This window comes from Nanorana parkeri, unplaced genomic scaffold (genome assembly GCF_000935625.1).
Source record: "Nanorana parkeri isolate BGI_ZX_2015 unplaced genomic scaffold, ASM93562v1 scaffold1076, whole genome shotgun sequence".
NCBI classification, from domain to species: domain Eukaryota; kingdom Metazoa; phylum Chordata; class Amphibia; order Anura; family Dicroglossidae; genus Nanorana; species Nanorana parkeri.
The window spans coordinates 147,700-164,684 of NW_017307344.1; the positions used below are offsets into that span (position 1 = coordinate 147,700).

Below are 16,985 nucleotides of genomic sequence, written 5' to 3' on the forward strand. Positions count from 1 at the left end.
ACAGCACACTCTGCTGATGTTTGGTGTGTCCTCCTGATGCCCCCATCTGTGTACAGTACAACAATATATATAATTCATGTCAATTGAATTCCAGACACCCCCTGCCCACAAAAAATAGTGCATGCAGTGGTGTCACAAGGAGGGTGCGGGGGGTGTGGCCCGCACCCAGGTGCCACCATTGGGCTGACGGTCATTTTGGTGCCACCCCTTATGAAATGTCGGGCACTCGTTCTTGGACTGAGAGCCCGACAGTGTCAGGAGAGAGGAGGGGAGGACATTGTATTACCATGCATTCTGGTGAAGCCAATGACATGAATAGCACTGCCAATACCTACACCCTCCCCCCCGTCGCCCAGAACACAAGGAGACTGTGTATGCTATCTCTTGCATTCTGGGCAAGGGTGTAAGCAAGCTTTATAGATAACAGCAGTTAGAGGAGCCTCAGTGTAAAAAGAAGACAATTACAGAAATATATGTGAAGGTGTAAAAGGGTTTTAGGGCTTATCGACACCAATTACAGTGCGTTCCAGAGTGGTAGCTAGAACGCACTGCATTTTGGGGCATTCTGGGACGGGAGGGGGCGTGGCCGTACATTGAAAATAATGGCACCGCAGCCATGCCCCACCGCATTCTGGTCAAGTGCGATCGCACTGGACCGGAACGCAGGGGGAAGCTTAGTGTGCGATACAGTGCATTCTAGCATCTACCGCTCTGGAACGCACTGTAATTGGTGTGAGCAAGCCCTTAGGAACAAAGAACAGGGAGAGTACTGCTGGACAATGACAGGCACAGCAATGAATGACCCAGCATGTAGCATACAAGACTTCCCAGGTGTCTGCTGGCTTTGATAGCCAGCAGACACCTGGGAAGTCTTGTCACAGCACCATAGGAGGTATTGGCAGTGCTATTCATGTCATTGGCTTCACCAGAATGCATGGTAATTCAATGTCCTGCATTCAGGTGTAGTGCAATCACAAAACATTGTGCATGCACTCAGTGGCGTCGCGAGGCTGGGTGTCACCCGGGTCGCACATGCACAGTGGTCTTTTTGACGCCTGCCTGACGTCACAGCCGGCTCCACCCAGTTATTTATTGGCCGGGACCTACGAGAAGACTCTGGTAGGTGCCGGCCAATAGGAAACAGGATGTGCGTCCTTTTTGTTTTTTTTCTTTAAAATATTTAAAAAAAAAATTTAAAAATCCAATTTTTTTACATTTTTTTAAACAATTTTCCTACATTTTTTTCCTCACATTTATTTAACTTTTTTTCTATTCTGCTCGCTACCATGGGAGGTACTGAGCAGAATAGCCAACCAGAATGCCGCTTGTGGCATTTGGCTATTTACTTATTGCCGTTCGGCCCCTATGAGAATAGGGGAGAACGGCAGAGAGTGAGCTGCCGGAGCTTTGGCTCAGCCGATCCAGATGTTGGATCAGCTGAGTCAAACTCCTTCTGCACTTCGGCTCAGCCGAACATACGGTGAATAACCGGTTTCAGTCGGTGAATAACCCCCATATCGTTTGCGCACGTATATAACGCTATATGTGAAACAACTGCACGGATTCCTCTCGTTTGCAGCTATTATATAGCCGCGAACGTGCAGAATCCGCTGGATTATCGCGATTGCACTATTTTGGGGGCCGTGCGGTTTCATACCGTGCGGTCCCGCAACAGTCTGGACAAAGCACATAAAAGTGCATTGTTCTTTCTGTTTAGAGCGGCTCTGCTCGTATTCGGACAGCCGCTCCAGTGTGAATGGAGTTTAACCCACGCGACCCCCAAAATAATCCGTCAGATTCTGCACGTTCGCGGCTATATAATGGCCGCAAACGAGCGGAATCCGTGCAGTTCACATATAGCATTTGCGTCCAGTGCGGGTTCCCACATGAAAAACCGCACGGGAAACGCAAACTCTGTATGTAAATCAGAGCCGTAGCTAGCTCCTTTTGCGCCTGAGGCAAGAACAAAAAATGGTGCCCTCAGCAGACGACGTGAGCGGTATGTGACATCATGCGCCCCGCCTCCAGGATGGGGGTGCGCTGGTGGCCAAATCCAAAATAGCACAAAAATTTGTTTCGTTTGATGAAACTAATGAAAACATTTTTAATTTCCGTTCGTTTTGTCCGAAACTAATTTATATTCTTTGCACATGTCTAGTAATATGTGTGCGTGAGTGTGTGTTTTTGTGTTTATCTATTTTTTATTATTATTTTACTGTTAGGGGGCCTCGGGGGAAATATCAGGGGTCTAGGTAGACCGCTGACATTTCCCTGCGAAAATAGAAAAAGAGATTGAGTCCTCTGCCCATACAAGTGGGGTAGAGCGGCAGGGATCCAAAGAGAAGCTGCAGCCTGTGCCGCTCCTCTTTTCCCTTCTAAGCCGCAGCTGTGTTGGCCGCCTGGTGCCCCTGTTGCCAATGATGCCCTCTGCTCAACCCGCCTGGTGCCCCTGTTGCCAATGGTGCCTCACTCGCCCCATGGTAGCTACAGCCCTGATGTAAATAGAGACTAAAAAAGGTTAAAAATCTTCCCATTTACAGCTCAAAGAAAAATGTCATTAAATTCACTTACCAGCATCAGGGCTCCCGATCACCAGGTTCCAGTAGAACTACTCCAGTAGGGGGCCCAGGGCCGGATCTCAGTGGGGCCCCCCCCAGCATGAGGTTCTCGTGCCTCCGTCCCTCCATCCGCCCTCCGCGGTAGGTCAGCCCTCATCTCAGAGCCCTTTTCGGCCGCAGCACTGTTGCCGTTTTTACAAACCCGCATCCTCTTCCAATGGGGCTGAAAAGGGGTCGCTGACGGGCCCCCTCTTTGACCGCGGGCCCTCGGGCAATGCCCGTATGCTCAGTCCGCCCCTGGTAGGGGCCCGGCCGGGAACACTGTGAGCTCTGCTCCTGACCGGGCCCCCCCCTGTTGCTGGCCCCATAGCGCCCGCATGGGCCGCTATGGCGGTAGTTCCGCCCCTGGACGGGCCAGTATCACATTAAATTTTAAGCCACATATATGTTAAATTTTCACCATTAGCTGCTGATGCTTGTAGGTCATCTTTAGTGGCTGAGATGTTACTTCTGCTTATTTGAATAGGCTAAAACAGCACAATACATTTACCAGTCATTTTACAAGGGATCCCCATACCAGGGCTGTAGCTACCATGGGGCGAGTGAGGCACTTGCCTCAGGTGCAGCCGAGAGGGGGCGCAGCCAGGGCATGACTCTGTATCCTCAATCTCTTTTTCTATTTCAAAAGGGAAATGTCAGGGGTCTGTCTGGACCCCTGATATTTCCCAGAAGCACCCCCCCCCCTTCCAGCCACACACACACAAATTGTTTTGGGCGAAATGAACGGAAACTAAAAATGTTCGCCAAATGAAACAAATTTGTATGCTATTTTGGATTTGGCCTCCAGCGCATTCTGCCGATCTGCTCCGCCATCCTGGAGGCAGGGAGCATGACGTCACATACCGCACACGTCTGTTGGGGGGCACAATATTCTGTTCTTGCCTCGGGTGCAAAAGGAGCTAGCTACAGCTCTGCCCCATACACATATACTTATGTCATTATGAAACGCTTTCTGGTTGTATCACACCTGTGGATATGTATTACAGCTTCATGTATCTGCAAACAACTGACTAATGCTTCTGACTAAACAAATACATTTTGAATAGTTTGGCAATGCATGTTATTTGAATGAGGGAAAACCTATTGGTGAAATACATTTAAAATATGTTCCTTTCCGGTTGGTGGGCAAGACCCCCATTACATAACATGTAAATTACAAAACTGCCATAAGACTGGGTTCACATATCTGCAGTGCAGTAATGCATTTGAATGGGCATTCTGATGCACAAAAAATGCTGTTAATGCAGTGCACCTCAATGTAAGTTAGTGTGTTCTACCATACCAGTCTAAGCATTGAAAGTGTGATCTCTATAACTTACAGTTGTGACAAGATAGCAATAACTCCCAATCTCAGTAGCATTGGCAGACAGTGACTTAATCCAAATGACACCTCGAAGTTTGCTGAGAAGTTTAATCCAAACTGCAGATCTTTACAACAGTGAACATAGGATAGGTCAAAAGATCATAATGTGATCCAGTTAGCAATAGACATGTGGCTGAGATGCAGACTGAAACATAATGAAGAAGTGTGGCACTATCTACACAGAGGAAAAACTGAAAAATGGAGATGGGTGGAGACAAATACCAGAGACAGATAAAGCAAATAATATTTAAAGGCATATTTTGCTTTTGCTATTAAAAAATGACCATTTGTACATGACGCAGACTGTGATTAGTTAAGAAGAATGTATATTTGTAGGAGTCCTTCTAGAGAAACTTTTGTGATTTGTGATTATAAAGTTCTGCTCCAATCTTATCAGCAGAATGAAGATGGGTATCAAATGGTTCAGATGGGAAGTATTGTCCTTATGAACCAATCAGATTCTTCTTGGGATTTTCTAATCTGCATTAGGATAATTAAAAGGTGTATTTTGTTTCCTGTAATGCTGACACTTTTCAGATGATTTAGATTCATACACTACATTGTCTGGAATATATTTAGTTATAAATATTGGTCTTTTTTTACAATGATATATGATAGGGCTCAAAATTTCAAGTCCTGAGCTACTAGCCAGGCCTTAAGAGTTACTTGCCACCAGTTGCCCCACCTAACCCCTACCCTGCTCCTGCCTTACCTCCGCCCCTAAACACACCTACTTAAATTATCTTACGAAATGACCCTGTTAAATGTTCTGAATAAAGTTACAAAAATAAATATTAACCTATAACAACTTTAACAATATTAACATAAAGCAATGTAAACATTAAAAGGAAAATGCGTGCTTTACATGAATGGGGATGCAATGTGACGTGCAACTGTTTTTGGGGTTATATTACTTGGGATGCACTAATACCGGGCGCTAAACCCGGCAGCATGTTGCATAAGTCGCCAGGACACATCCAACCTGGTGGTTACTGGGATATTAATAGCTAATGAGGTGCCCATTAATAACTAGGTGCTGGTTGAGAGTCTCTCTCTCTCTCCTCCACTCAACAGCTTACCTGGCACTCCTCTGGGCTGAAGTCGCTGACTTTTTTACTAGTTTAAACAAATTGCTGCAGGACAAAACGGTACAGATGAACACCTCGACAAAACTACAACTTCCTTGGTGCAATAGGAGCTCTACACAGTTCAATTATTGTGAAGCAGAGAGCTAGCCACCAATCACAGAGCACAGAGTGCTAGTAAGGTGGGGAGTACAATATCCAATGAAGGCACTGCAAGCAGTTCCTATCCATAGACTGATGTTGCACAGCGGTGTGTATATATACACTGGCTGAATTTCCACTAGTCCTCACGTTATTTCCACTCCCCAAATGCCAGCAGGTGAGTGGAAATTGTGAGCCTTAATATATGGTCTTATTTACAATGACCACATTGGACACTATGACTAAAATGTATGTTTGCTTTGCAGTTTTGATAAAACAAGAGGAAGAAGCCGGGTGAGTAATGGAATAATATTAAATACATGGTGGTGACCTAGGTTTTAGAAAAATTACATTCATGAAATCTGTTATAATCCAATAGTTTTCAAAGTAATATTATTCTTAAACAAGGTTCCTTTAAGCAGATATTTGTTCAAAAGTTGGCCCATTGCACATATTTTCAACATCTGCAAAGCACATTCAACCACCTGGTCTGGAAGGTTGTACTGAACAAAAAAGTCTGGTACATGCCTCTGCTTTTATCAAACATGGGTTTGTGCTGTGCCAATTTGAATGTTTCATGTTTCAGTCAGCGCTGTTCCATTCATTTCAGTTGACTCTCCCAGTGGGTAAATGGTGCCTGCACGCACAGCCTGTTTATGCATGCAAGTGCATATTCAATTGTCTAGTAATTATATGCAAAGTAATACTGATCGTTTCTAAACTTCAGATTCAGGCGTAATTGTGCAAAAAATATCCAGCGTCCTTGAAAATATTTGTTGCACTGATTGCCTTTCGCTCATGGTTTCTAAGGAACAAGACTAGCACCACTTCAGTTGTTAGCCAAGTTGTGGAAATGATCGGATACCATCACTCCTTCAATGCAGGGAAAATTAGTCATCCATCTCATTGCTTATCACTGCTGGGACATTCTCACATTTATTGCCTGCCATAATTTGTTCATATGCTAAGCCCTATAATGCTTATACGCTAAAGACAGTTTAGCAAGAACCAGAAAATACAATTAATCTTCTTTCACTGATCTTACTACACAAAATTGATAGTTTGACTTCCTGCACTTCATACTTCCACAATACTAAAATATCCATATGCAAAATGTCCTATTCAATTGACAATAATTTTTTTGAGTTTATTTTTTAGTTATAATTAAAATAAAAAATAAAAATATGTGTACAGAACCACTATATAGTCAATGTAATGATATAAACAAAATAAATCAAGATCGATACTAGATTTGGGATGTTACCATGTCTCAGGGGGAAATCCACTGATGTCCCTATTCAAACGTGGCCTGGCTGAGCCAGATGATGTGGAGAAGGGTAGGTGCCTGGATAGACCTTAGCTGATGGTGAGAGCAAGTGCTGTCATCTGCACGGACTCAGCTGGCTAGCCTGAGTCGTTGTGGCAGAAAAAAAACAGCCACAACGCCTCAGCCTGGCCAGCTGAGTCCGTGCAGATGACAGCACTTGCTCTCACCATCAGCTAAGGTCTATCCAGGCACCTACCCTTCTCCACATCATCTGGCTCAGCCAGGCCACGTTTGAATAGGGAGATCAGTGGATTTCCCCCTGAGACATGGTAACATCCCAAACGTGAGTCTTTACTACACTTACAGTAGTAGCGCTCTTGATTTATTTTGTTTCATGTTGGTTAGCACAGGGTTCCTCTCCCTGATTTACATAGAGCTTGCACACTGTTTGTTATAGCCTGTGTCCATTCCTCTAGAAGTTTTCACCCAATTGTAGTGCGCTCTTCCATTTTTTTATTTGTTTTTAGTAATAATATTTACAGCAGCTTAAGTTAAAAGGCAGGGTAGATGTATATTTTTACAGGGTTATTCACTAAAGGGTTAAAGGTTTTGGAGAAGGCAGGAGAAGTGAACAATCTAGGCCAAAATATCTGATTTAAAAAAATTCTCCAATTCAGCTCACTTTCCAATTCAGCTATGTTGTCCTAGATTGTTCACTTCTCCTGCCTTCTCCAAACTCCTCACCCTTTTGTGAATAACTCTGTTAGTGTTTCAGTGTAATCCAATAAAATTCTACCCTCTTATGTTAGTGTTATTGTTAATTAAAATGCCTGTACCCTGGGCATTTACTGATATTATCTGAATAGCCACAGCTTATGATGTTCATGAATAGTAGAAAAGACATCATAGCCCTATTAGTCATTTAAAATAATGTAAATTTGTCATCTGCTTAACTGTTACATTCAGAAAGTGTCTAACAGATTATATGCTTGTTTTGTAGGATTTTTTGATTTGTACTATTGCAACAAACTTACTGTCTGATGTACAGAAATAACCATGGCCTCTTTCCTATGTTAGAATTGACCATGAGAGTCAGTCTGCTGCATCCAGTCCTCATTCTACAGCACATTCATCTGATGCTGAAATTACACCTACAGAGGAGTTAAGAGTCACGCAGCCCAGTGTGCCTGAACCCACCGACAACCCTGACATAGAAGCTATTCAGGAAGACACAACAGTTTACCAGACAGAGATCACTAATAGGTAATGTCATTCCTATACTAATACCAATAAACACGTGCATTTAAAAATTGCCTTACAAAAAAATAATCTAAAATGTATATGCCCTAATGGATGTTGAATTAACAAGAGGTTTACTTGTGTGCCTCCTGAAAATACATTGCTGGCGTATAGAGCAAATTAATGTTCACTTAGCTTAGAGAATAAGGCAAAGCTGTGTTCACTTCATCCAGTCATGTGCAAGTAAAAGCCTTGTTTTTTTCCACCTTGCACGTGATTAGAGAAGCGAGCAGAGCTTCAACTTACTAAACTAAGTGAAAATTATTTAGGTGAACATTCTCAATTACTTTTCATCAATTAACCGCAATGTCTTGATGGATGCATGAATTAAAGAGAAATTGTCCCCATACAGTTAACTGCAGCAACAAGCTACATTGTTATTGTTTTAAGCATACTTTGGCTTTTGCAATGTACTTGGCTCTGTTTGGTCTGTTATTCACAGACTGATGGTTAGTGAGAAATATGCTGCTGGCGGCTGCCATTTTGATTGTGCCCACAGCAGACCCAGCATCTGTACAGCTGTCAGTCCTGTGCCGCTCTGCAGTAGTCCCACGCATGCACAATCATAGCAGTGATTTCACTACTATAATCTAACCATTCAGTAAACAGACTAGTCATATGATCATAAGTGTTCACATAACTGGTCTGTTTACTGAATGGTTGTGCAAGCACTCTCTGTGCAAGCAGCCTCTAGGCTTTCACTAGAGAATCACGCAAGGCTTCCCATGGCTGCTGGTCTTGTGATGTCAAGCCAAGGGGTGCAGGGAACCACTGCTGAGAAAGTCTCTTACACCTCCATGAAGTGTTGGAGGAATTCCCAAAATAGCAGAGATGAAAACTCAAAAAAACAGGTGAACATTCTGACTGGAATAAGAGGTCATATGTAAGCTTTCGGTGTCTACTATTTCTGGCAATGTTAAATATCGTATGTGTGGGGTGGTAACAGGGTCACTTTAATATCTTTTAACCCTTTGGCTGCCAAGCCCTCCGGAACATTTTGCACCTCAGCTGGCCACACAATTTTTGCAATTTTTCCCATTGATTTTCCACTGCTGCGTTGCTAGCGTTTGTAAAAGACCCCCCAAACCATATATTTTCTGAAAGCGCAGGCTTGGTAGAATAAAAGATGGTGCTACTAAATTTGTGGGCCCCACGATAATTGCGCAAATGTTTCTCAAATGAATATTAAACCGATAAAAATACAGAATTCAATTGATAAAACACTCAAATCAGTATCCCGCACAAAAAATATATATTTTCTGACTAAATCTAAAAGATAAAACTGTATGAAGTTAATAAATAACAAATATTTGCAAATTTGTAATTGCGCCTTTTTGCAAAAAGGTAAAAAAATTAAGGTAAAACTGTAAATAAACGACTTATGTTAAAAAACGTTTTTGCGCTGTGTTGGTGTTTGTGTTGTGATAAAATGATAAAGGCGTATATTTAATTGCAACACAAGGTATCAAAACGCATGGCAATGCGTCACAAAGCTTTGCTAATGCAAATCCCACCAAAAGGAGTACATTTTTTAGGTTTTTAAATATCCCAATAAAAATCTAGAGGCTTAGACTGAAGGAGGATTTAACTGCCTTCCAATACAATGCCCTAGACAAATTTTCTGCTACCTTTCTCCCAGAAGGTTTACTCTGCTCAATCGAGCTGTTTTTTTCTTGTTTTTTCTTCTGACATCGGAGCCATTGGCTGCCATCAGAATTTTTTAAAAAACACCATAGGAATGCATAGCTAGATTCCTATTGGCTATTTCAATTTGCAATAGCCAATAGCAAACTAGCTATTGCACCCGCCCACTGCTGCTGTCAATCAGCAGAGGGGACTTGAAGTTCTCCATCAGTGATTGACAGCAGCAGAGGGCGGGTGCAATAGCTAGTTACCGAGCAGAATAGCCGAGCCGAATGCCGTTATCTTTGCCCGAATAGCCCATACAGCAGCCCTTTGGTTCTTCTGATCCGAAGGGGTCCTGGGGCCGAAGCTAGCCGAAGGATCAGCCAAGGCTACGGCTAGATCCTTCGGTAGCTTAGTGAATAGACCCCATAGTTTTGTATTCTCCGGCTAGACAATGACCTAGACCTTCAGTCCAAAAATGCCTCTAGGCTTTTTTAAAATTCTTTATTTAGTAAGAAAGAGCAGGAGAAAACTTAATGGCTGCAGAAGAGAAAACTGAACAAACAGCTAAATGTTTATAGTGACATATCAATAGTCCATCAATATGGCTCAAAAAGAGCAAACCATATATGCTGTAGTGCCTATTTAACTATTAGAAGAATAAGCAAATCCCGATCCCTGCCTTTAATTTTTTTTAAGGTAAACTTAATAAAATTAAAGAATCTATAGAGAGTCAGAAAAAAAACAGACTCGGCTTCCATTGCAAATGAAACTGATAGGCAAAAAGCTGAAAGGAATAGAAGGAGATACAGTAAGACAAGAGGAAGTACATAGCAGAGCAGAGGGATCCTGGTCTCTAGCAGAGCAAGTATGAATGTAATTTACAGAATTAGTAAATCTGAGCCAAGGGTACCAGGTAGCAGAAGATTTGTCTAGGGCATTGTATTGAGAGGCAGTTAAATCCTCCTTCAGTCTAAGCCTCTAGGTTTTTATTGGGATATTAAAAAACCTAAACAAGAAGTATCATGTACTCTTTTGGTGGGATTTGCATTATCAAATGACACTGAGAGCTATAGTAGTGGTAGCATAGCTGTTAGAGGGACCACCCATGCCAGAAAGGCCTTTGGATATGTTCACCACAAAAAACAGATACTGTTAGGGTGACACCCCCTGGCAGGTGACACGGGCTTACCTGAGGGCCGGAGTCTAAGTACCAGTCGCGGTCCCCAGGGTTGCCCTGCCAAGGGATGGACGAGAACAGGAGGGCTCAAATGAGGAGACAGTAGTCAGATCCAGGCAGAGTTCAAGGCAGGCAGCTAGCAGAGGATGGTTGGACAGTCCAAGGTCGGCAACTAGCAATCAGAGGATAAACGCAAGAGACAAGAGCAAAGTCGGGTCCAGGCAGAAGATCATGGCGGGCAGCAAGCGAAGAAGGGCCAGACAGTCCCGGTCAGCAACGAGAAAACAGCAGACGTATAAGCTCTTTCACAAACAGGAAGCTGGCAAAAGACACAGCACCAGCTCCTTGCAGAGCTAGTGCTTAAATACCCCTCTGAATCAGAAATGACACGCCCAGCCTCAGGGTAGACTGGAAGTCCTGGTCTGAAATCTGTTACTATTATCAGCCGTACTGGCCTGGACCCTGTTAGATCCATTAGTAGAGGATCTCCTGGAAGTCCTGGCTGGGATTCCCAGAGGAGAAAGGTAAACCCTGACAGATATTCTGAGCTTACCATAACAGATGCCTTGGTCTTCTAGGTTGAAGAGAGTTGAACATAGGGCAGTCTCATCCTGTAAAATAAAGTAATTATTATGAAGCCCCATCATGGACTGTTTTATGGTAGAGTAAGTAGATGAGTAAGGGATTTGATGGGACTCCACCATTTCTCATGGCTACTAGACTACGATCCTTTTTTAACTTTTACTTCTGTGAAAGGGGAAAATGCCTTAATGCATTTTTTATATATTTCAGCGATTCTTTACAATTGGAGGATGGAAACCAGGTAGAACCTGAGAAAACAATGTATCACTGGAACACAAAGGAAGAAGCAAAGCAACTGTTTAAGGAACTACTTAAAGATAAGGTGCAATTGGTGATAGTTAGACCATTTGCAGAATCTGCTGATGTTTTATGACTAATTCTGTACAGTGAAGTGCATAGATACCTGGTATAGATCAGTGTTTCTCAACCTTTTTTCAGGCAAGGCACTCTTTAAAAGTATGCAAAATCTCGAGGCACCTCAGTCTAAAATGTCTTCGATTTTAAGGGGGACTACACACAGAAAAAAAAAAAGTAGGTTTCCCCTTTACAATGAAATTCCCTCTTCAAATCAAGATCCCCCCCCTTCACATCAGAGTCACACTTTGCATCAGTAGCCCCCGTTTACATGAGAAACCCCCTTTTCACATCAGAAGCTTTTCTTTAATATCAAAGTCCCCCATTTTACATCAGAGATCCCCCTTTACATCAGGAGCCCCCTTCAACTCAGACCTCAGTCCCACTACCACAATATTTTGAGGGACCCCTGAGAAATCGAGAAGGCACACCAAGGCTGGCAAAGATGATATGTGACTGAATAGAAACAAAACATTTATCGCAACCAGTTTAGCCATTGCCAACTCACAGTGGATATATAATAGGTCCTCCACCCTTGCTGTCCTCTACATAAGTCAGGAAACCTGCTTTCAGCCAGGTTTCAGAAGAAAAATTACATACTTTTTTACATAATATAAAAACATAATAAAAACATATCAACAGATCATTCTACTTTAGCTTTGAACAACCCAATAAAATAAACATCTTTTAAATTGTACTAGTTGCAATAACATTTGAAGTGCATGCATTTAAATATAGCTACCTTGATTGCATAATTTTCCTCATATACTTCAGTACAGCATAGATATCATTATACTGTACAACTCATAGCAGTATTCAACACTGTACAATTCCCAAAAGAGCAAGACATAGGAGTGCTTTTGCCACACACAATCACCAGAAGATAAATCCTCGGTATACTTACTGGGTGTAATGTACCTCGGGTTCGCGGCTCCTCCCGACTGCGTTCCAGGCTGGGGCGCATCGGCCGGGGAGACCGCTGCAGGCCTCCTCCCCCTTGATGGAAGCTACTGTGCGTTCCAAGCTGGAACGCGGAAGTAACCCGCGGCCGCGTGACGTCACGGCCGCGGGCTATTTAAACCTGCCAGAGATGCTGTGGGGTGTTCGATGATTGGGATCATAGCCCAAACACTCCAGGAACCTCACCAACCTGCCTCGAACCTTTCCAAATGGATCCTAACATATCCCCAGCAGCCAGCCTCCACTGGACTCCTCTTGAATGCAGCTGATCGCTCATACAACCAAACCGCAAGTATCTGATAAAATCTACTCTACACTTGTGTTGGTTCATATACGCTGCCCCCTAGTGGAGACTCACGGTATCAACTCTCCTCAATGCAATACAATTCCACATATGCTGTCTAAAGGGGATTGCTTCTGTTATCTGACATAGAGACTGTCTTATCCGATTGTACCACAATTCCAGATAGGATAGCCAAGATGGGGAATATGAATTAATATTCTTTAACCTACTTTGCCTTTTACTACTGATTATTGTTTAGCGGTCCATGATGACTAAATCCCAAACTCTCCGTTTATGATTGAGAGAGCCGCCTGGGATTTTAGCCTGACAACCGCACTAAACAACTGTTGGAACCGCAGCTGTGATACACCATACTATGTCCAAGGACGGGCCCTGACACTGGGTGACTGAGCAGAGCCAGTCCATGGGACTGGTCCCTCCTCCAAATGTGCTACTCTGGGTACAAGTTTGCTGCAAGTTAGTTTCATGTATAATTGATGGTACATCTAGATGTGCAAAAGCCAAAAAAAAAAGTAATGATCCAATACAAATCCAAGGTGCTAATATTGATCAAAGCATAATTACACCAGACATTTTGCTGGCTTTTTCAAGGTATCTAGGGATTACAAATCACTTTGATCTTTTATAAAATGTCTTGCTAATCAAGTGTGTTGTATTACTCTTCACTAAAACTAGCCTACAGTCTGTATGTTTCCTTCATTAACTCTCTAATGAATCACTTTTCTTCAACATTTCTTGTATTACTTTATACTTTTTACATATGTTTCCTATATCCACCATAAATGTAACCTAAACTTTTTTTTCCAAAAGGATGTTAAATAGGACAGAGGTGCACTACAGTGAAAAATATCAGAGAAATCACTCTTTAATGGGGACTATACCTTTAATGAACCCTTTTGCTGCCGGGCCCAGCCTCTCATTTTTCACCTTAGATAGCTGTACCATTTTTGCTATTTTTCGCTCTTTTGCTAGGTAGTAAAAGACCCCCCCCCTCCCCCCACACACACTTATTTGACTTATTTTTGTACTTATTTTTTTTACATCCTATGATAGTTGCACAAATATTTATCAAGCTGTATTTGCAATAAAAATACACTAACATCATTATTAGCGATCACAACATTACTTCCACAATTCTTACTTAATGTAACAGATACAACTGTATTGATGCTAATAAATAGCAAATACTTTTTGTTTGTGCGCAAAATGGCCCAGTGTTTACATTTTCTTGGTTACAGGGGGTGGAAATCATTTGTAAATTATGCTGGTTCCTTTCTTTGTAATAAATCCTCACTTTTTCTGTACTTAGCACTTAAATATGCTTCTTTGTGAAGCCCCTTTTCCTCAATCTTTCTCTTAAATCTATTTCTGTATCCACTGAACAGTTTCTTTTGATACTCAAATATTAACCCATTATAGTAACTCATTAAGGAAATATCTAGCATGGTGGGTTTCTGCTCTTAATAAATTATTACTAGTTGCTTCCTTTGCTGAACGTTTGAATTGTTATAAATCGGTCATCATTAATCGTCAATTTAGAACCAAAAGCATTAAAGCATTAAATGTCTGCCACTATTGGAAAATGTCACTACTGGGCTCATGTTATTACCGTATAATTTCAGTTTCCAATTAATAATTTTAATTGGGGCTCTGTTCCATTCCATATCAACATGACAACATCAAGGTAGTGAAGCTATGCTGCTATGAAATCCACAGAGTCCTTGAATCTATGAACAAATCTGACATTCCCACCACCCCAGCTACACATGTGATGGTGAAGGGTAGTGCCCTTCGCTGATTCCTGTATCTTGGTGTGGTGGGTCTCAAAATTGCTGTGGGTCAATATAAAATCCAATAATTCCAAAATAAAGTTATGGAACCTTTTTTTTCTGTCCACATTGATTTAAATACCTCTTCACAATTTCAGCCTATTATATGGAGAATGCTGGAATAAAGTACCTTGATATCCAAAGCTAATAAATCTGTCCCCTATGGTAACTAGATAGCTTCCACTTTTATGATTAAATTACCAGTGTCTTAAGAATAGCTTGGAAGACTTGTTAACAGTGGCTTTAATTTCTAATCTACATAGCAACTTTTTGTTAGTCTGTCACAGCCTGGGAGGTAAATAAAATGCTTGCATAATTTTGGGAGACCATAAAAAGTGGGGATCCGTGGTTCTTTGAGCTTAGGTATTTGTCTTAGGTGGTTCTTAATCACAACATTCTCAAAGACCTTATCAATTAAATGAAATACAACTCTAACATATCCTGTTCTAAACAATATTTTTGTAATTCCCTCTGTCATTTGGAATTTTTCAACATTTTTTGACACATATGTTCATACTTCATAAGGTCTATCGTAACGACATTGGTTCCTTTATCAGACATCTTTTATATGATTTCATCACCACTTCTTAATACCCTGAGTACTCCTGTATATTTAAATGATTGCCTTTTATCCCATCATTTCTTAATTAGATAGATAGATATAGATATATCCATATATACAATATACAGTATGTATAAAGGTCATATTTTTAGTTGTTCATAATTTAGGAGCAACACTTTGCCCTTAAAGCATTCTTCATGTCCATGTATGTGAACTTACTGCTTTATCATATAAATTGTCTGCAGGGGGTTCCTTCTAATTCATCATGGGAACAAGCAATGAAAATGATTATAAATGATCCCCGCTACAGGTAAGGGTCTTTTGTTCTGTTTAACTCTATTTTGACCACGTGAATGCATACTTATATTTATATGGCTAACCATTAGGGATGTCCCGATACCACTTTTTCAAGACCAAGTACTTCCCCTCATGTACTTGCCGATACCAATTACCAATACTTTTTCTTAAAGGGACAGGTGACTTTAAATGATCCATAGTACAACTACATGTTATGTACTATGGATCATGATTCAACCTATTCATGTTAGCAGGGGATAATTGTAAATCTATTGCTGTAGTGTAGTGGAGGTGTGTGCTGTATATATGTACTACATACACATAACACACGTCCAGTACACTATAGCAATAGATTTACAGCCAGCCCTGTCCCAGCTTCCCTCGCTCACAGTTTCACTCCAATCTCTGTTGCCTCACGAGGTGCCTCTTGTAGTCGGCGCTGGGCAGGATCGCTGCATCGCGTCTCGGTGCTCAGCTTGTGGGGGGTCGCTCGCAATTCTGCCCTGCTAACATGAATATGTTAAATCATGATCCATAGTACATATACAGCACACAGTCCTGTACACTGCAGTAATAGAGTTACAATTATCCACTGCTAACATGAATAGGTTAAATCATGATCCAAAGTACATAATAGTACATAACATGTAGTTGTACTAAGGATCATTTAACCAATTCATGTTAGCAGGGGATCATTGTAAATCTATTGCTGCAGTGAATTGGGAATCTGTACATGTACTATGTACTACATATAGAATGCACTGCAGCAATAGATTTACAATTCTGCACTGCTAACATGAATGGGTTAAATGATCCGTAGTACAACTACATGTTATGTACTATATGTACATAGTACATGTACATATAGAGTGCACTGCAACAATAGATTTACAATTATCCTCTCCTAACATGAATGGGCTAAATGATCCATAGTACAGGGCTATATATGGATCATTTAATCCATTCATGTTAGCAGAGGAGAATTGTAAATCTATGGTCTCCAGTGTATTAGCAGTGTGTACTCTGCTACAAGTCAGCGCCGGTCCGGTGGGAGGAGCTCCAGGTGGGGGTCCTAATTTAATTGGTATCTTGTATGAGACACTGGGGGTGATTTACTAACCTAAACACACGCACGCACCAGGTGTGTGTGATTTTCACACCGCAAAACGTATTTATCAACCAAAAAGTCTCTAAAAGCATATTTCCACTAATGCCATATATGGAAAAATCATGCACATGATGCATATATAATGCTGCTTTACAGTTTAGACAAAAATGGTTAGCTCATGCATTTACATTCCTGCATTCATCAACGCAAGCAACATAACATAGAGCTAATTTACACCACATTACCTTGCAATTCATTGCAGGGCTTTGCACAACACACCTGCTGGGTGTGTACACACTACAAAGGTGTTTCGATTCCTCCCATAGATCATGCTGGGAGGGAACACACTACAGAGGTGTATACACGTTCGTGGTGTGTTTAAAAGGTTAGTAAATCAACCCCACTGTCTT

The 16,985-nt window shown here is 41.7% G+C and overlaps 1 protein-coding gene across 1 annotated transcript in view; it reads left to right on the top strand.

The window, feature by feature from the left end:
* Positions 1–16,985, top strand: part of PRPF40B (pre-mRNA processing factor 40 homolog B) — a 75,596-nt gene that overhangs the window by 15,853 nt on the left and 42,758 nt on the right. The window contains exons 8-11 of the mRNA XM_018567628.1: positions 5,474–5,501; positions 7,552–7,737; positions 11,372–11,483; positions 15,416–15,480. Coding sequence (XP_018423130.1) covers positions 5,474–5,501; positions 7,552–7,737; positions 11,372–11,483; positions 15,416–15,480 — 391 coding nt within the window. The remainder of the gene's footprint in view (positions 1–5,473; positions 5,502–7,551; positions 7,738–11,371; positions 11,484–15,415; positions 15,481–16,985) is intronic.